Source organism: Carya illinoinensis, chromosome 3 (genome assembly GCF_018687715.1).
Source record: "Carya illinoinensis cultivar Pawnee chromosome 3, C.illinoinensisPawnee_v1, whole genome shotgun sequence".
Taxonomy (NCBI): Eukaryota; Viridiplantae; Streptophyta; class Magnoliopsida; order Fagales; family Juglandaceae; genus Carya; species Carya illinoinensis.
The window spans coordinates 5,753,314-5,774,369 of record NC_056754.1 but is presented as its reverse complement, the minus strand read 5'-3'; the positions used below and the strand labels follow the sequence as shown (position 1 = coordinate 5,774,369).

Here is a 21,056-nt window from a genome sequence, read left to right as displayed (position 1 = left end):
CAATGCATGTCGATTAAGATAAAAATAAATATAAGTGTTTTTTTTAATAATTATTCTCAATCTCAGTAAGCGGAGTATTTACACTCTCGATTTATATATAAATAGTAGATTTATTAAAAATTTTAATTAAATTTTATTATTTTAGTGATCGTGTGGATGATGTACGTATTCTACTGACCCACTTAATGATACAATTATTATAAAGTTTAAGAGGGTTTTATGATCTTCAGTTGGGAATTCGTGTTATAGAGGAGATAATTTGTATTGAAAAATGATAAATATATTTCAAAAAAATTACTTTTTTACGTGACAGTTATTGATATATTAAAAATTATAAAATTTAAAATTAATAATAAATTAATAAAATAAATCTTATAAATAAAAGTGTAAATAAAATTATAAATAGATGTTGTAATACTCATTTGTATTTCTCCATGGATACCGTTGCAAAAGTGGCATACGTAACTCGGCAGATTTTCACCGAATATTTGGTAGAAAAAATTTAGTTATAAGTGATTTTACGTATCAATATGTATACTTATTTAATATGATTAATAAAAAAGAAAATTTTATTAAAAATAATATTAATTTAAATTTTAAATATAAATAGATAAATATTAACACATAAATTAATATGTAAATTTGTTTGTAAGTAATAAAATTAAGTGACATTGAAAATTGAGGTAACATTAATTACCGGTTGGAATAAGAGCGAGTGGTAACTTTGGTGAATCATTAATGCTGAGGCTTGATAGTACCTTTGGATAGGGCCTAATAAAAACGCATAAATTATAGCGACCTAGCTAGCTAGCTAGCGCCATTATATATATTAATGCTTCGCCTTCCCTCTAATAATAATGGCCTCATAACAACTCTCGTTAGTACTACTCAAATTATCAAGTGCCGAATGCTGGTTGCTAGTCGATCGGGTAGGTGAAAGCGCTGGCATTTCCAATCCCCAGCCCCCAATTTTATTAATACTACTCTTTTATGATAGAGGAATATCATTTACAATCGGTCTAAAAACTTTAAGAATTACATAAATTTTAAAACCAAAACTTTTGTAAAAAAATTTTTATTCTAAAAAAAAAAAAATACTACTATTTACATTATAAATTGTTCCAAAGTATCTATAACAAAAATAAAGCAAAATTCCAAATGAACTATATCCTCTATAACAAAAATTTCATACAAATTTCTAAATAATTGTAAAATAAAAGAAAAAGATAAAGTAATACTTTAGCTCCAAGATCAACTAATTTCGTCTGTCACACCATTACCTCCTCTTTATATATATTGCACATCAAAATTTATAAACTTGTTAAGTCAAATGTATCCTCCCAAATATCGAATGTGCAAGTATGTTAGAACGCTGAGAAAATATAAGAGGAGGTTGTAACTTTCTAACGTTGTGGACTTTAGATTCAATACCGTAAATAATAATAAGACTTTTAAGCTGCATGTTTGACGTGTATGATGGATCACTCCACGTCAAATACTCCAACCTCCTTGGGCGTACCTCCAGTTAGACGGTTTAATGAATGGGCCAGGGAGAGAGGTTCGTATACCTTCCTTTCATGGGCTTTTAACCCAAATAGACTCTACTGGTAGCCACGATTCGATAATTACCTATTTAGTCTATTTTTATATGAAAAAAAATTATTTATAGTTCATTTGCTCAACGTCATTTTATTATCTCATTAATATTAGATGATAGTTTTAAAGTAAAATAAAATAAATAATTTCTATTCATTATTAGAATGATAAGAGCATAATAAAAATTAATATGATGAATAATATTACTCTTTTAACATTCTTGTAAAATATTTTTTTATTAAAAAAAGAGAGAATTTTTTTCTATTTTATTTTTAGCCACTAAATTGATTGAAAACCAAAAATATTCCTCCCACGGCCCTTTTCCTCTTTCCACTGAAATGAAAAATGATCGCCCAGGCACACAAAAATAGGTTGGGAGTTTTCTTGCCAGTGGAGGCTGTGAAACATGAAACTGTGGGAATTTTGAATTAGAAAAAATCTATTTATCATTCTATTTCTTATCATTCTCTCATCATCTTATGATGTGGCATTAGATGATACGTTCATAAGTAAAATATTATAATTAATCTTCAATTATCTAAGTTTACATTATGGGATAATGAGAGAATGATGAAAATTAAAGAATGATAAGTAGCATTACTCGTCTTTCTAAAACCACTACCTTTGTATGGGAGGTTTGGATCGTGAGTTAGATTGAGATGAGAGTTGAAAGTTAAATAAAATATTGCTATAATATAATTTTTATTTTAGAATTTGAAATAATTTAGTTAATGTTTATTTTATTTTGTTTGAAAGTTTAGAAAAACTATAATGATTATATGAGTTAAGATCAACTGATCATTATCCAAACAATGCCTAATTTGATGAACTTGGAGTCTAAAGTTATGACTATTTTACATGGATTAGGTCTATCTCACCTAGCTAACAAACTTGCTATTTTTATAAATTTTATTCTCTAGTTTCAATTTATTAGACTCTGCCCAACATATTACAATTAAGTTTTTCCATAAAAATATACCAACATATTATCCTTACATTGACAATGAAGTTGTTGAAGAATCTATAGGTGGCCTTGGAGGCGAATTCAGGAAGGGCTTTGGAGGAAATTGCAAGGACTGAGGGGTGGAACCTTCCAACATCTCTATAACTTTTCCAATAGATGGTCGATCTAAAGGATTGGTCTGAATGCACCATAAACTTACTATTATCATCTTTTTTACTATGTCTTCTTCATCCCTTGTAACTTCAGAATTGCCAAGAATCTCATCCTGTTCAAGTTTTTTATAAATCCCATGCGGAAAATATTTTTCGCTGGTACCAGAGATTCCACCTTCAATATCTTTTCTTCCTCCAACCATTTCAAGAACTAACATTCCATAGCTGTAGACATCAGACTTATGGGAGACTCCACCAAAGGTCCGACTAAATACTTCTGGTGCAATATATCCTATGGTTCCTCTGGTGCCCATCATTGACACAACACTCTGATCTCTTGTTTTGCACATTTTTGCAAGGCCAAAATCAGAGATTTTCGGGCAAAAATTCTTGTCCAAAAGTATATTATGAGGTTTGATGTCAAGATGTAGAATCCTGGTCCTGCAACCACTGTGCAAGTACTCTAGTCCTCGAGCAATGCCAATTGCAATTTGGAACATGGTCTTATTTTCCAAATGGCAATTTGCAATGTCTAAAGTTCCTTTATCGTATATGAACCCGTCAAGAGATCCATTAGTCACAAATTCATATATTAGAGCTCTTCTACTCCTTTCGCAGCAAAATCCCAAAAGAGAGACTATATTAACATGTGATGTTCTGCTAATGCTTGCCACCTCGTTAATAAATTCTTCTCCATTATCTTTGGATTTGCTCAAAACTTTCACCGCCACGATACGCCCATCAGGTAACTTCCCTTTGTATACAACACCAAATCCTCCTTCTCCTACTTTATCTTTGAATGACTTGGTTAGTTTCTTCAGATCTGAATAAGTATATCGCTTTGGGGCCATTGATCCAAAATTTGCTATGATTTTCTCATGAGCATTGAAATGATAATTATTTGCATATCTTTTCCACCAGGCCGTTGACTTACTTGACAAGTGTCCTCTCTTAACGTTACAGATAATCACAAGAGAGAGAACTACAATCCCAACAACAGTACCTGTCGGAATACCTGAACGCAAGGAATGGTTTTTTCATCGAAGTATTTCAGTTGAGAATAAAAAATGAATGATGATGGCTTCTCGCTAAACGTTGGAGCAAGAAAGAAAGAAATTAATATAACTTTATATATATATATATATATATATGATGGTGATCCTCATACCAATAACAACAACGAGCCGCCGATTGAGCTTCCTAGATGGTTCTGCAACAAGAGCATCATGTATAAAATAAGAAAGTTAAACTAATTTATATGAGACAATAAACGTCGTTACGACTCAAAATAATTAACAATAACTACTTCATGATGGCATTCTTATAGACTATCATGTACAGTTCGATAGACTGTTTGGTATTAAATAGTGGAGAAGGGATAGCTGAGCTAGGGAACTCAATGCCATAACTCGTTGAATGAGATTTCTAAGCACATCCACCAATGCCACGTGTTGACCACGTGTTGACGTCTTTCTAGAAGAGCTTGAATTCTACGATGAGTTATTGCATAATTATCTTCATGCATGACATGTAATCTTCGATCAACAGTCGGTTCCTTTAAGTTTGGTCATATAATTTTTTGCTGAATTCATTCTCCTCAGAAACTCCCTTCGCCTTTATTTCCCTTCCTTTAGTTTGCGCTAAATTTTTCTTTCTTTGTTAAAAGTAAATTAATATTTGTTAAAAGGAGAGAAAAAAAAAAACTATCATCTGCACACACCATATATATAAATATAATGTATGTTTTGTGTGCATGCTAAAAACCTAAAAATTTTCATTAGTTGGTAGGATAACCATGTTAAATAAACCATTTAGCTGGTTAGGGTCCATTCTGGCAACTACCTCTATAGTCCTCATTCGTTGCCAGTGTGAGTGCTTTCTAACTATCACTAATTAACAATGCTGGAGAAAAGAAAACACCAGCAACTAAAAATGTCAAAAGTCATCTCAAACTCAAACTCAAAGGAGCCCTGCTATGTCGGAAGCATTATTCTTATCATATACTTATACGAGGCATTAAGAAAACAGACATGGAAAAGCCTGCACAAATCAAGTTGAAAATGAAGATTTAGATGGAACCCAGTGCTGCTTGTGGCAGAAAGAGAAGGACTTGGATGGGATCGAAGACCAAGGAGTTCGAAAAAATCATGATGAGGATTTTCAATGGTTAAAGGAGAAGTTTTAGCACCTTGAGTTGAAAACTTAGCAAGAGCATCCTAATCCAAATGGACGGAATTGATTTGTGGTCAAGGAGGGCTGAGTTCGTTTCCAAAAGCCGTTCGAAAACTGAACCAGATGAACTCAGTTTTCCATTAATCCCAGTTTGAGCAGAACATAAAATGGGCTACAGTGCCATACACTTAAATTGCTGCTATCCCTAAGGTGAAAAACTAAAGGTTACTTACCCCCAATAAATTTTTTCTCAAGAAGATGCTTGGCCTTAACTATTGTTAGATCAAAATCCTAGCTTGACTTAATCCATCGTTGACCAGAACAAATATTTATCCTATAGTTTAAGAAAGCAGTTTCTCTGTCTTGTGGTAAAACAGAGCACCGAAAGTCATAGTAATCACGAGGGATTTGAGGTTTTTCTGTCATGAAAGATAGTCTATTGTGGAACATCTCTAATCTCTGTTGTCTTTCTGAAATCTTCTTCAAAACTTTTGCTAGAGCATGCCATAACTAATCCGTAGCTGTTATGTAGAAAGGCCCAGCCGGCTCTGTACATGTTAGTGAATTGACTCTGTGTTAGTAGTGATTGTATTTTCTTGGAATCCTTTGTAATTATTTACGTTGGGTATTCGTATTATTGTAAACAGAACTGTTATTTACTTGGGAAAAAAAAAGAGAATCATACTAAGCCACATGAAAATTAATGCCTCCCTCGCGGACCCTCTCAAAGCAGTAACTAGTCGACGAAGTACCACCAGACATCTGGATGTTCCGTATGGGTCGTGATCGAATATGGGATGGATGCTATATATGCCAGAAAACAAATAGTTCGGAGTTTTTCCTGAATGCTTGATTTTAACCCTCTGATCTTGAGAAAACTATGTTTTATGCACTTTGGCTGCTGAGGTGCTTTTCCTTCATTCAACAAATTTGAAGAAGGTAACAACCAAGAAATGAATAATGGAAACTTACCTGGTGCAGTTGATGTTGATCCGCACGTGAACGGAAGAGTCCCACTTGCACAGTGGCAAGCAAAAGCATTAGTGCTTGTGTTGAATCCACACAGCCCACCGGACCTTTGGCATCCATCGCAGATGCCATTACTTGCATTCCACTCCAACATAAATCCCCCGTCAATAGCTTCAATCAGTGCCTCTTCAGTTAAATTTATAGCTGCTGCTGCTGCTGATGCCACAACTGGAACTTTAACGTTGTACTTGCACGCCCCCACTAAATCAGGAATCGAGCTCAAATAGTAGATGATAGCCCCTGTACTACCATTTATGGGGCAGCTAAACCGTATAGCCATCTGATCAAACTGAAGTAATAGAGTGTACGAAGAAGATGACGAACACCCGTAGTAGAGCGTCAAGTCCACAAGATTCAGAGGATAAGAAAAGATGGAGAAATTTATGGTGGTATTAACAATCGTAGGAGGACAAATCCTGTTCCGGTAATCCGCTCTAGCAACCTTGAGAGTCTATCATCGACTCCTTATCGATTTGAAGGACTCGGTACTTGATGAACGTTCTGTTGATATGCGGATCGTCACCGCTGCAGTCCAACTCAAAACCTGGGTAACCACAATAGTCCGGCCGATTTGATCCCCAGAAAGGATAGCCGATGCCCTTAGCACATGCACAGTCAAATCGTTCGGTGCATTTGCGTACTGCTCATTATCATTTGCGTGCAAACATGATGGGAAGTGGATTACGGGTATGGCTATAATCATGAAGGTCAAGGTGATGGTTGGAAAGAAGTATGCATTTTGTGTGTTGAGAGAGAGAGAGAGATCAAAAGTAATCAGAAGTAGAAAATGGAAAAGATGGAGATGATATGGGTTTCAATTCTGCTGAAGCCTAATAATAAAACTAGTTGGCGTAGACGAAGTTGAGAGCATACATTTTTCAAAGAGATGCTTCTATTGGGACGTTAACATACACTTCCTGTCAATTCAGAATTGGGTGATCTGCACTTAATATATCTAGAGCAACGCTTCTATTCTAATATATAGTGAAAGCTCTTTATATTTCTAAAGCGTTCCCTGCACGAACTCTTGATTTGCTAGCTCTGTTTTTTAGCTCAAAGACGAGGAAGGACTGTAACCAGTTAAAGCTTAAACCCATTATCGAGTCAAACATAGCAGCCAGTACCCCTATAAACAAAATAACTCACCTAAAATCCTTTTTTTTTTTTTTGTTTTAACATAATACAACCACGGCATCTTGCCTTTAGAAAAATACAACTTCAACAATGTTGGACACTTTTGACTCCCATTTTCCTATTATTCCTTACTTATCCCCTTAATTATGAGTTAAATTCAAGTGCAGAAGTAAAACTGCAATGAGTTTTGTTTCTAGCTAGTTCTGGGAGGGAAAAAAAATTAAAAAATGGCAAGAGTTGATTCCAAGGAACTTTGAGGGGATAGGAGAAAAAAAAAATGATAAGAGTACTATTGAGAATAGGGAAATCATTCGAGGAACTAGGAATGGCTTCAAATCACCAAGATATGAAAGCTAGAGGGATGAATGGAACAACTAGGAAAAGAATCTATCGACTGCTATGAGGTGGAAGGAAGCTTCTCTCGACTGCCAGCACAATAGCCCTGTTGATTTTCTACCTAAGTTTTGAATATCGTACCGGAGACTATACCGGTCAAGGTACTGAAACGAAATATTTCGGTACCAGTATCGTTTCGTATACCATTTCGGAATAGTCTATATATATATAAATTATATATATATGCACATAAACTATATTCTAAAATAATAATAAAATAAATCATAAACTCAATAATACTACTTCTCAATACAAGTGTTAAGTTTTAACATAAGTCTTAATCTAATTAATAAAATAAAAGCACTCATCTTGATATCACATAAAAAATAAAAAATAATAATACCAACTAAAATAAATAATAATAAAATTGATTAAAAATACATAAAATAATAATACAATTCTGAACTTTCCAGTAAGAAGAAATTATTAAAAGACATAATATATTTTTTATTATTTTATTTAAATTATAAAATATTCATATCTATTTTAAATTAATTAAAAAAATTAAAATGCTATTTTCGAGGTCAGACATGCAGCAGTAACGTTAGGGGTATACAAGAAACCATGGAACTGGCCATGACCAACTCAGACCGGTCGCTGGAGGTCGGAACCGCCAAGGAACCGGTTGGTGAGTGGCAATGTTTAAGCAAAACCGACTATCATCGGTTCGGTCGCGGTTTGAGGCTGGCTCAAACCGCTGAACCGGCCGATATAATAATACTTTTTTTTTTAATTTTATCAATATTAAACGACGTCGTTCCACTTAAGTTTAAGTGGAACGGCGTCGTTTCACTCCCACATTTGTATTTTACACACAAATAAAACGACGTCCTTTGTTATTAAACCAAACGGCGTCGTTTTGTCTATAAGGTGAAAAAAAAAATAGAACGGTGTCGTCTGGTATTAAACCAAACGGCGCCATTTAGATATTATACAGTCGTCGTCTTCGTTCTTCTTCCCCGTTCTGCGTTTCTAACCCTCTCTCTCTTTCCTCTACAACTCTTTCTCTCTCTACTCTCTCAGACAAACGACACCATAGGGGGGGAACCGAGAACCAACCGTGAACCGCCGGAATTGATACGGCCAGTTGTTCTCCTCCCCGTCGACCGGTTACGGTCGGTTATTCCACCGTTCATACTCTCATTGGTCAGCGGCGATTTTGCCCAAAAACCGCGCCGAAGGGGTTGGTTTTCACCCATAAGTAACGTCTTGTCCTTTTTACATTTCTTCTCCTAAAATGAGGTCTTGTCCTTTTTACTTTCTTTTCTTGAAATGAGGTGCAGTCCAATAAGGTATTAGTTCGAAAATGCCCCTGTCATTTTAACAAAATTGCAAAAATGTCTAGTTGACTCAATCCACTTTCAATTATATGTACCGGCCGAAACACACCGGTACGGCTGGTATTTTAACCGATACGAAATAGATCTATTTTTCATACCGGTTAGGATTCCGGTACGAAATATTTCAGTCGTACCGATCGATACGGTATGAAATTTAAAACACTGTAATTTCTACTCAAGCCTATAGCAACTGAAAATCGTGGGAGATTTTTTTAATACCAGCATGTTCTATACCTATGAAGTCCAATATCAATTCTTTTTTGCATTTTGCCATAGAAGACTATATTGTGGCACTCAACTCAGGAAGGTGAAAACGACCTTAAAGTAACAGTGTTACTGATGTAGTTTAACATAGAGTCTAATTTTTTTTTTTGTTCTATACACACACACATATATGTATATATATATATATACATATGGAAATAAAGTTTCACATTGGAAGAAAAGCTCACACAAGTACTTAATGTGTCAACAACAATACAACTAGGCAAACAAAACACCTTTGAAATCCAAGCAAGAGAGGGTTGTTTGTATTCAATTTTGAAAAGGACACGTGATCTAACCTAGTAGAACTGTAGAAGTGCTAGCAATAAGTGCTAGCAATGGTTCGGGTCATGACAAAAATAAAATAACATAGTGTAGAGTAAATTTATGTATTTTCAGCGAAGTTTTGCTCCAACAATCCTAATCAAAAAGCATGTCATGGACTAATTAAAATGCTAGTGGTGGTTCTCCTAGTTAATTAGTATGGTCAACGATTCAACTAAACCCGATTGACTAAGAAAGAGATACATTTCATGATATCTCCTAGATTGTTTCCATCTACTTTAATACTGCCACTGCATGTATAATTGTGATACTGGCAACATCGGCCTGTAAAAACTTGATATAATTAAAACCTCAGCCTGCTGGCCAAGAAATTAGTGCATACCTGTTTCAGTTGGAGGTACCTGGGCAGATCCGGCAGGCGAGGAAGGACATGTTGAGCCATAACGTTGATCTGGGCAATAGCAAATAGTTCTATTTTTACTGATCACGTCATAACCACAAACTCCCTTAGACTCAGTGCAGGCGCTACAAGCTGCAGTTTCTTCCTTCCATTTCACATCAAAGCCTCCTTTGATGGCTGCTTCAATTAGTTCCAGATTCTCACGAGCACCATTATCTAGATTTAGAATAGCAACAGGAAAAACCACGCTTGCAGTACATAACCCAGGGCCTTGAGCTCCAATTTGTACGATTACACCCGTATTCGTAAACCCATTAATGGCGCAAGTGGACAGTCCTGGGATGAGACAGCCATATTCCAAGGTAATATTAAGGTAGCCAGGGCCATAATCAAAAAGGTCGTGATCAAGGGAAGTATTCTCGAGGCGTGGCGAACAAATTCCACCCCAGTAGTCGTCCCTCACAATTTTGAGGATTTTGGTACTTTCATTGACAGCCAAAACCCGGTATGTCAGGCGCTTAATTTCTATGGTGGTGATATCTTTTGCACAGTTGAGCTTTAGATCTGGATGGCCACACGCATCCGGTCTGGCATCTCCCCAGAATGGATAGCCCACGTTAGTGATCTTCCCACAGTTGAACCGATTATTACTACAACTCGAATACCAATCATAGGCGCATAAAGACACAGGAAGGTCGACGAAAACCAAGAATTTAATTAAGAAAAGAAGAAGAAAAGCAGACTGTTTCGAAAGCCAGGACTCCATTTCTGGCTAAGAGAAGGAATGGGAAGAAAGGAAATATAGGTGAGCTAGCTATTCAGATTGATTGTTTGAAGGAAAACTTATTAGAAAATAGAGATGAGTGACATCAGTAGTTGACGAGAAAATAATGTTGGACTAGAAATGTATGTCTCGAAAGTTAAACAGAAGATCGCGATCGTAGACACGGCATACATATATATGATTTCAATGTGATAAGTTAGCTGTACTTGTGTGAGTCTTGTTACTAAACAAAGGAATCCTTCCTTTCACCTCAAGCATACACGGATTGTATATTTTTATTCTGCAAATTGTAGCATAGATCGGTAAAAATATGTTATATAATTCAAAAAAACCCCCGTATATATAGATTGACATGCAATCGCTGCAGAATATGCTGTTTTCCATATGATCTATCAGAGTCCATGAACCCAAATTCCACCTAGCTACTCATAAGGACAGAAGCATTTTGATTTTCATCAACTCGGTCGTCTCCATTAATCCAATTCCATGGCTACCCAATCACAGCCTCTCCACTAGAAAAATTCTCGAGTGACGTAGAAGAAGTGTAAATACATATGACCACATACATGGAAGCCTGTGGTGAAAGTCCTATTCCGGTGTGAGGCCTTTCGGTCTCTGGGTGAAGTTTCTCGATCCCTTGTCAGGTTGTTGATTTTTTTCTCTCTGAAAAGTGAGAGCTTTTAAACCTCTTCGTCGTATTCGATCGGACGTGCGACTCGGCCTAAAGGTTAAAACAATGAATATCTTGATCAATGAAATGGTCATATGTCTGGAAGGGGCAGCGAAGGATTTCGACAGATTCCGAGAAAAAAATGGCAGTCTCAAATAATATTATCCTAATTATAAAAGAGATTTATTATTATATTCCGCTTCTAGTTATTCAAAATATTCCAACATCTACTCCGCACTTTGGAAGGCTCCAAAACTCTAAACTCCAAAGTTTAAACTCTAAAGTCTAAAATCGTGTGCGAATTTGAATTCGAAACTCCTCGACCTCTTATAAAAAAGATAAAAAAGTCTACAATCATGCTGCAAATTCAGCAGATAATATAATTAATAATATGACCCATCAAGACAAACCTAAAGTTGGACCATGAGACCACAAATATCATTTGTTAATAGATAACAAATAGATTTATTTTGTTAGTTATTGGTTTATAGAGACGAAAATTGTGTTTAAAATGATTATAAAGCTTAGGCTCGATTTGGATACAAAATCAATTTTAACTCATCTTATCTAATTATTACAATTTTTTTAAATTCTTACACAAAATATAATAAATAATTCAATTTTTTCAATTTTTTAAAATAATAATAATATTAAAAAATAATATTCTAATAATATTTTATTTAACTTTTAATTTAAGCCGTCTTATCTCAATTCACTATACAAACATCTCACTGTACATTTATAACCATCAATGGAGCCAAGACGTTATTTTGGGGGGCCAGTTGATATTATAATAATGATATATTTTATTATTATTCAAAATTCATTGTGCACAAATTTTATCACCTTGTTCTTCAACTTAAAGATAGATATATAATACTTGTTTATAACAATAAAATAGTAATTCTAGATACTGTATTAGAACATGCAAGTTCTGTGTATTTTTTAAAAAAAAAAAAGTGAAATCTACTATTTAAAAATAATTTTTTCATGTGAGTCTCAAATTTACTTAATTTTTTTAAAAGAAATGTGTAAGACTTACACATTCTAAAATTATAAATATTATTTTTCATAATAAAATATTTATTGAATAAAGTGTTTTTTTTCTGTCAATCAGAAATTAAATCAGTATGTTCTAGGTTCTCTAGGAAGTTTTGATTATGATAAATAAGGAAAACAAATTAGTATAAGTAGCTAAAAGGTTGAAGGGACTGAAGAAGGGTTGAGGAAGTCACATTTTATAAATTTGGATAGAGAAAAAAATTAAAATAATTTTACTTTTAAAAAGTTTTAGATCCAAAGCTTTTTCATTCTTAAGAAAATTTTGTCTCCTCGTCGTCTAGTGAAAATTTCATTCGAAAATTTAAAAACATGATACTTATACATATGTAAACAATTGAGATTTACATATGCGAAATGGGGTCAAATACGAGCAATAATTGTGGACTCAGAATACAGACATAAAATAAAATAGTGTAGGATTAAAAAAATTGCGTGGATATGATCGAAGGCAATGTCGAGTTATATAAAATATCTACGCAATTTCGAGTAGCATGTGGAAGGGTGTGGCGTGTATTGGGATATCTTGTAAAATTGCCTCATTTATATGTCACTACCTGTCCATGGAAAAGAATTCCAAACACACTGTACTCCCACTTACCAAACATAATACAGATCATGATTTGTATCAATCTCACGAGACTAATCGTGTGGCGTGTACTCTGATATCTTGTAAGTGAGCCCAACATTTTTTCAAGAGAATTGTTACATGAAAATAAATTAAAAAATTGAAATATTTTGATGAGATTTATTAGATTTATTTTACAATAAAAGTAATTTCATTATCTAATAAATAATATCAAGTCACGTCAATTTATAAATTTACTTTTTGTATAATCTCTTTGTAGAATCTTTTATTTTTTTGAATGGTTCATATTTTTTCAAATAGCATAGTCCAATTATTTTAGATTTGTACGTCCAAAACTTATACTAATTAGCATTAATGGCAAGGCATGCTGATTATTCTAATTCCCCAAGAAGCTAGCTATATCCTATGTATGTTCAAGTCATGAATTCGCAAAGAAAACTTAGGTGTGCGTACCTGTATAGTGATCATTATCATGATAGCACGTTGGTGTATTGGAGTTCAGGTCATAGCCACAAACTCCCATGGATTCCTTGCAGTGATTACAGTACCCAGCAGTATCCCCCTTCCATCTCACTTCAAATCCGTCTCTAATGGTTTCCTCCAATTTCGACAAACTGATCCATATCTCCGGCTGCACTAAGCTAGCTTTAGGCATGGGGACAAACACACTTGCGTTACAATCCTTAGGAGGCCCATGAGCTCCCAACTCCAAGTGCACAACGTCCCCATTCACCAAGTCGCAAGTGAATTCTTCGGGGATATGAGGATTAGGATAAGGAGCACAGCCATAGAATAGTGTGAGATTCTGGTAACCAGGGCCGAAATCGAAAAGTGTAGGATCAAGCGTGGAACTCACATAATTAACTGGAGAACATATTCCATCCCTGTAGTCTTCTCTCGAAATTTTGAGGATTTGGGAATTGGGATCGACATATAGCACGCTGTAATTCACCTTCATAATCTCTATGGTAGCAACGCTTCTCTCGCAGTTGAGCTTCAATCCAGGATAGCCACAACCACTGGGTCGGATATCTCCCCAGAAAGGAAAATCAATATTCGTGACGTTTCCGCAGCTGAACATTTTTCTACAGGTGGAGTAGAAATCGTCATGGCATTGAGATAGAGGAATCTCAACGAAAACCATGACGAGTAAGATCAAAGATAAAGAAATTCTATGGAAAAATGACGATGAGAGAAGCCAGGAATCCATTTTTCTAAAAGAAAATACTTGGGAGGATAAATGGTTAATCTTGTGTGCAAAGGAAAATACAGGAATTAGCAGAAATGAGTGTACACGATCGATAACAAGTGGGGAAGATAACTTTGGGAAAGTGAGTGGAAGACTTGAGACGTTTAGTTGACTTGATTAGATATACTCAGCGCCAAACCAATTTTTTGTGGTACGAGTGATTAGTATGGGATAGGGACATAACAAAAAGACTACTTCCATTGTAATAGCTAGCTCTTATCGGTGGTGTGTGCATGTATTTTTTTTTTTACATGAAAATAAATTAAAAAATTGAAATATTTTGATGAGATTTATTAGATTTATTTTACAATAAAAATAATTTCATTATCTAACAAATAATATCAAGTCACGTCAATTTATAAATTTACTTTTTGTATAATCTCTTTATGAGTAGAATCTTTTATTTTTTTGAATGGTTCATATTTTTTCAAATAGCATAATCCAATTATTTTAGATTTGTATGTCCAAAACTTATACTAATTAGCATTAATGGCAAGGCATGCTGATTATTCTAATTCCCTAAGAAGCTAGCTATATCCTATGTATGTTCAAGTCATGAATTCGCAAAGAAAACTTAGGTGTGCGTACCTGTATAGTGATCATTATCATGATAGCACGTTGGTGTATTGGAGTTCAGGTCATAGCCACAAACTCCCATGGATTCCTTGCAGTGATTACAGTACCCAGCAGTATCCCCCTTCCATCTCACTTCAAATCCGTCTCTAATGGTTTCCTCCAATTTCGACAAACTGATCCATATCTCCGGCTGCACTAAGCTAGCTTTAGGCATGGGGACAAACACACTTGCGTTACAATCCTTAGGAGGCCCATGAGCTCCCAACTCCAAGTGCACAACGTCCCCATTCACCAAGTCGCAAGTGAATTCGCCGGGGATATGAGGAATAGGATAAGGAGCACAGCCATAGAATAGTGTGAGATTCTGGTAACCAGGGCCGAAATCGAAAAGTGTAGGATCAAGCGTGGAACTCACATAATTAACTGGAGAACATATTCCATCCCTGTAGTCTTCTCTCGAAATTTTGAGGATTTGGGAATTGGAATCGACATATAGCACGCTGTAATTCACCTTCATAATCTCTATGGTAGTAACGCTTCTCTCGCAGTGGAGCTTCAATCTAGGATAGCCACAACCACTGGGTCGGATATCTCCCCAGAAAGGAAAATCAATATTCGTGAAATTTCCGCAGCTGAACATTTTTCTGCAGGTGGAGTAGAAATCGTCATGGCATTGAGATAGAGGAATCTCAACGAAAACCATGACGAGTAAGATCAAAGATAAAGAAATTCTATGGAAAGATGACGATGAGAGAAGCCAGGAATCCATTTTTCTAAGAGAAAATGCTTGGGAGGATAAATGGTTAATCTTTGTGTGCAAAGGAAAATACAGGAATTAGCAGAAATCATGAGTGTACATGATCGATAACAAGTTGGGAAGATGACTTTGGAAAAGTGATTGGAAGACTCGAGACGTTTAGTTGACTTGATTAGATACTGCGCGCCCAATCAATTTTTTGAGGTACTAGTGATTCCCCTATCTCTAGAAAGAGTCTCTCTAAAAGCAAACACCATCTGCTAAAAAAGCAAAAAGACTAGCTACTCCCATTGGAATAGCTAGCTCTAATCGATCGTACGTGTGTGCATGTATTTTTTTAAAATTTAATTTTCTAGCTATATTTACGTAGACAAAGTAGAAACGCTATCATATTTCCAGTTGCCCCCACTAACAATGATCTCCCGATCGATGTTTAGCTCTATACATACTTCTTCTTGCTGCTATCATGGGTGTGCGTGCGGCTTACACGTTGCTCTCTTCTAATCGAAGTTTTGGCTTCTGATCTGTCAATGTATGTAGTAATTTTTAACGAGCATTCATTCATTCATTCAAGGATGAGGCAATAGAGATGTCAGCCAACTCAGATTGGTTAGTTTCCTAGGAAAGAAGAGGACTGACGAGTCCTTGCGACTATCCTAGCAATGAATATCACTTAGGCATTCCTCTTTTCAGATTACCAAACAAATCACCTTCAACATGACCATTTCGATCTTAGCCCAAAATGATATTCTACTCATGACTAAGGAACCATCTTGTTGGTTCTCATTTTTCCTCTTAATAATTTTCTTATGGAAAATGCTTGGTTGCCCTTCAATTATGTCCCCTGAGTTTTGCCCTCCTCACATGTGCCTCTTTTCTTCTTCTTCTTCCATTTTTTTTTAAATAATAAAAAAAAAAAGAAGTTGATGTGGCAAGGCCATATGAGGGGGGAACTTGGGATCAGACACCTTTAGAGAGCAATCTAACACTATCGTTCCCTTATATCTTAATTTTTTTTTATTTTTAATAAAGAGTTTGTCCATCTACCACCCCTATTTTTATAAAGATAACCATCAAATAAAGTTATTTGCTTTTGAAAAGAAAAAGTTTTGGCACTGATAGATCATGTCTGTTGTGAAGTACTAATTTTCCAGACTACTGTGTTTCTTTTCTTGGACATTTTCCCATTTGCCAAAACTAACCCAAAAGTTTGATATCATGTATATATGTGTTAAAAAGAACAAAATATTTATGTATAATCATGCTCCTTATATATATATATATATATATATATATATATATTATACAGCAGATGTATTTTTAAGGCGTAGAGGATGGTTTTACGATGTGTAAAAATGTGCCCCATTATATTTATTATTCCAGCTATTGATCCGTACGAAATATCAAAATATGGATATTAGCAGCCATTTTACAGTCATGACTAAATAATTTTGTTTCATTCTTTTTATCTTATATTTTATTATTTTTAATTTCACTTAATATTATATATTTTAAATTATTACGTGTATCAATGATTTAAATAGATGGACCAAACGAAAAAGTATTTTTCTATAATTCTTATAGGCTTGTTTGAGATTCCAGTCTTAAAAAGTGTTTAAAAAAGATTAAAAGCTTTTGAATAAAAAAAATTAAATTATTTAAATGTTACGTATCAATGCCTGATTTGATGATCTTAGAGTCGAAAGTTATAACTATTTTACTTGGATTATGTCTATCTCATAGACTATACTTAATATTTTATTTACATAACAATATGTAGTAAAAATTTTAAAATTTGAAATTTAAATTTTAAAAAAATATTGATAAAAGGAAACGGTAAAATTATTAACACTACTCTATAATCTATTTAATTACTTCTACGTGATTAGGTCCGAGAGGGAGTCCAAAGCCGGCCTAAAGTTTTATTTAAAGCTTCTACCACTTGACTCGGTCTAAAATTAAATAATAAAAAATTAGTTGTAAATAGAAGACTTGAAGCATCTCGGAAAGGCTTTCATTATTTCAGTTTCATATCTTGCAATAGATTCCATGGTATTGGGATGCAACATTGGGTGCAGTGTATGGAAGTTGGACCCCACACTAGCAACTCCAGAACCGAATAGACAGGTCTTCCAGAGCCAATTTACCCTTATCATGAACGAGTCTCAGTTCTATCACCCTTAAGAGCATTGGCATCAGTTTATTCAAATTACTTTTTATCTTTATATTTGATCAACTTCTTCAATAAAAGCCCTACGTCGGATTGGTTAAAGCCTTTTCATATCAATTTTAAGCTACAATATTTTCATCTATTTTTTCATCTTTGAAAAGTCCTGTAGCACGTTCAAAGACATTGTTTATTATTTCGGCTTCTCTCTCCCGCGGTTCTCTTCCTTCCTCTTTCCTCCCGCGTATCATATCTCTTCTTCTTCCATTGTCTTTTTTCTTCTCTCTTTTCTTCTTCCCTCTCCCGTGTCTCTCCCTTCTTTCTCCCTTCTATTTTTTTTTTCCTGTTCTTCTTCCCTCTTTCTCTCACGCAGCTCCTCTTTCATTTTTCACTTCCTTCTCTCAAGCACGGCACCGCCACGGCTTCACTCCAACGCCGATCGCCCAACAACACGGTAAAATCGGAAACCCTAACCTTGATTCTTTCATCTTGATTTTGTTGTTTGTGTTTGATTTTCAAGATGTTGTTGGGATTTCTTTGGTGGCATTTTACTCTGGTTTTATCAGTTAAGGCATACCCATTCCGTATACCCATCTTTTGGATTTGTTTGGTCTCGCTCAGTCTTCATTTGTTTGGTGATATTTTGCATATTGTCATCTGCGATCCTGTGTATTGGAGGTTCAAATGATGTTCCTTTTTCTGATGTGAATATATATATTTTCTGAATATGCTAAGAGAGCACCGGATTACAATGGGTACTCTATTTTTGAGTTTTTTACAGTGGGTACTCTGAATTTGTTGGTTTAACGTGGTCTAGCCGTGCGTGGTTTTGATCAATTTTGGTTTGATGGTAGTACCAATTTGCAAGTGAACTACTTACCCGAAGCTGGATGGTAATCTAGACTATAATTAAAGGTTCTCGCATTTCCTAAACGGTAGGATCTGCCGGCTTCTGTGATATGTCATAATTGCTGACACATAAGACGCTATCATAGATTGAACTTCCAAGCAATGTTGCCATGCTGGTGATGATTTATTTCTTATACTATCATAGAGTGAACTGGCTCTTGGGTGAATTTGTCAGTGTATCAAATAGATATATATCTGAAACTTTAAATATTCTTGTGTAGCGCATTTCAAACTGTGTTGCCTCTTGCAAATAAAAATGCCAAAGGAAAAATAAATATTTTAAAACTTGTACAGGAACTTATTATTAAAGCTGCTTGGCTCATGGCTTTGGCTTGGATATATTATTTGCATGGAAGACTTAATTCCAACATTTTACAAAGCTTGATCTATGAAGTCATTTTTCGTAGTATTGTTTTTAGAATTTCAGAAGGTTATGTGTTCAACATTTATTTGGACTTCTCAATAAGTGCACTCTCTTTTGATAGGTAATCACCATAGACGTATTGGGACCATCTTTCATATTGTTCCAATCTAAGAGTTGTCCTGAAGGCCTCTTTCTCCAAGAAGCTAGGCCTCTTTGATAGGTATGTTATTTTGTATTAAACTTTGGACAACACTTTATGTACTGAGCTGTTATTGGAGTTATGAGTCTAGTCCTGATTTTGTACATGAATATTTGAATCAAGGATGGACACCACATTTGATGAAGATCCCTTTTTTACCACTCTGTTGCAAAGTGGTGAACAAGGAATCTCTAGTACCCTGATGACTAGCAGCCATGATAATGTTGGACTCCAAGCAACACAATTGGCAGGTGAAAAAAGGCCACCTAGTAAGAAAACACAACGAGGTGTGTCTTTCACCGTAGAGGAGGACAATCTCCTCGTGTCAGCTTGGCTCAATATTAGTGTGGATGCTATCCGGGGGACAGATCAAAAATATTCACAAATGTGGGAGAGAATTAGTAATTATTACAATGAGTATAAAAAGCCTAGCATGGCAAATCGTTCTGGAGGGTCATTGACCAATCGATGGTCGGTGATCCAAAAATGCACAAATAAGTTTTGTGCTGCTGTGGCCCAAGTAGAATCATTGCATCCAAGTGGTGCAACAGAGTAGGACAAGGTATGAGTTTCTAACTAAATTTGATTCAATAATTTTTTTACTGAAGTTTTATTATCACATTCTCACTACATTCGCATATTTAGATTGAAAGAGCTAAAATCTTGTATAGAGAGACTGAGAAGGCCACATACAACATGGAACATTGTTGGTGTCTATTAAGACACCAACCAAAATGGCATCAACATGTTTCCATATTGTCAATGAGGAGGAAACCACATGGGAAACGTGCTGCCATTGCGGACTCGACTCCACTAGGAGACGACACTTTAGATGACAACATAGAGGTCATTTCTGAGAGACCTCCAAGCAAGAAGGTTGCGAAAGAAAGTGAGAGAAAGAGGAAGGCTGGAGAAGCTTGTGATGCTGAATTTGCTGAGGCCTTAAATGGCATGAGAAATGACAGAGCCATATACATTTCTGAGAGAAGACAAGAGATTAGCAAGAGTAATTCTGTGGCAATGGCTTTACTAGTGGAGAAAAATAGGAAGAATGATATGTTAAAAAGGAAGATCGATATGAAGTTAATGAAATTAGATCTTGCTGGGATGAATAGAATGTAGCAAGAGTACTTCTTGAATATTCAAAAAGAGATCTTCGAGGAATCACAGAAGCGATTTTCATCTACATCTCCACCTCCATCTCCATCTTTTGATTTTGAAGATGTGTAGCCATCTTTGTTTCAACATGTTATTATCTACTTAATATTATTTTGTTAATATAAACACAATTGGTTTTAGTAGCTGGGCAGCCACATGTAACACCACATGTGGCTGGGCAGCAACTATTGCTAACTATTTTGTGGCTTTTTGTTGGACTGTTATGTAGGGCTGTTGGACAGACTTTATGTTAGAGATACTTGTATTTTGTAGGGCTGTTGAGCTGTAATTATGCATGTAGATGCACACAAGTGTTGTTGGAGTTAGAATATTGTCAAAAATCTGATGTTGCCGATGCACACAAGTTGGGTTGTTATTTTGGACAGTATTAAGTTGTCACATATAAATGTTGGGTTGTTATTTTATTATATGCTGGTGGGGGGTTATTTTCTCATTTTATTTTATTATATTTTGAGTTTATTATATTATAGAAATGGAATTATTATGGATTGTGTACATATGGAATTTTTTTTTACATATGAGATTTTGTCATCTATATACATATAAGATTATTATATTATAGATTGTTTGATTATGAATATGAAAAGGAATATGATTATTGGAGGTTATATCACATTAGAAAAATAAAATAAAAAAGTAATAAAATAATAAAAATTTTAAAATAATAATATTTTATTATTATAGAGAATGTGATAACTAATTCAATGTAAGTTTTAAAAGTTAAGTGATTAACTAAAAAATAAAAAGTGTCATATTCTTCAAATTTTGAAGATTAAGATAGTCAATCCAATGCCAATGCTCTAACAACCCTAAAGCAAACCT

The 21,056-nt window shown here is 34.9% G+C and overlaps 1 protein-coding gene and 1 long non-coding RNA gene across 5 annotated transcripts; one reads left to right on the top strand and one right to left on the bottom strand.

Annotated features, from left to right (window-relative positions):
• Window positions 1–2,543: 2,543 nt before the first annotated feature.
• On the bottom strand, window positions 2,544–15,580 carry LOC122302822 (LEAF RUST 10 DISEASE-RESISTANCE LOCUS RECEPTOR-LIKE PROTEIN KINASE-like 2.1). 4 transcript variants are annotated; one of them, XM_043114252.1, is made up of 4 exons: window positions 13,288–13,421; window positions 9,715–11,237; window positions 3,881–3,922; window positions 2,544–3,727 (listed from the first exon to the last, which is right to left on the bottom strand). In XM_043114252.1, exons 2-4 carry the CDS (start codon window positions 10,496–10,498, stop codon window positions 2,589–2,591), a joined length of 1,965 nt encoding a protein of 654 aa, XP_042970186.1. In that variant the 5' UTR covers window positions 10,499–11,237; window positions 13,288–13,421; the 3' UTR covers window positions 2,544–2,588. The 4 variants fall into 4 exon arrangements, with proteins under 4 accessions (XP_042970186.1, XP_042970188.1, XP_042970187.1 ...); XM_043114254.1 differs by lacking the exons at window positions 9,715–11,237; window positions 13,288–13,421 and adding an exon at window positions 14,672–15,580; XM_043114253.1 differs by lacking the exon at window positions 9,715–11,237 and having other exon boundaries at window positions 13,288–14,365.
• A 1,919-nt stretch (window positions 15,581–17,499) lies between these two features.
• Window positions 17,500–20,707, top strand: LOC122305673. The gene is made up of 3 exons (XR_006241199.1): window positions 17,500–18,037; window positions 18,978–19,617; window positions 19,701–20,707. It is a non-coding gene; the product is annotated as an uncharacterized LOC122305673 (long non-coding RNA).
• The last annotated feature ends 349 nt before the right edge of the window (window positions 20,708–21,056 follow it).

Bases quoted from the DNA above. Each gene is read 5' to 3' on its own strand.
- LOC122302822 (XM_043114252.1), bottom strand. From the start codon at position 10,498: ATGGAGTCCTGGCTTTCGAAACAGTCTGCTTTTCTTCTTCTTTTCTTA. The intron at 3,923-9,714 runs GTATGCACTAAT...CTCTTGTTGCAG, and splicing joins GGTACCTCCAACTGAAACAG to AACCATCTAGGAAGCTCAAT. The intron at 3,728-3,880 runs GTATGAGGATCA...CCTTGCGTTCAG, and splicing joins GCGGCTCGTTGTTGTTATTG to GTATTCCGACAGGTACTGTT.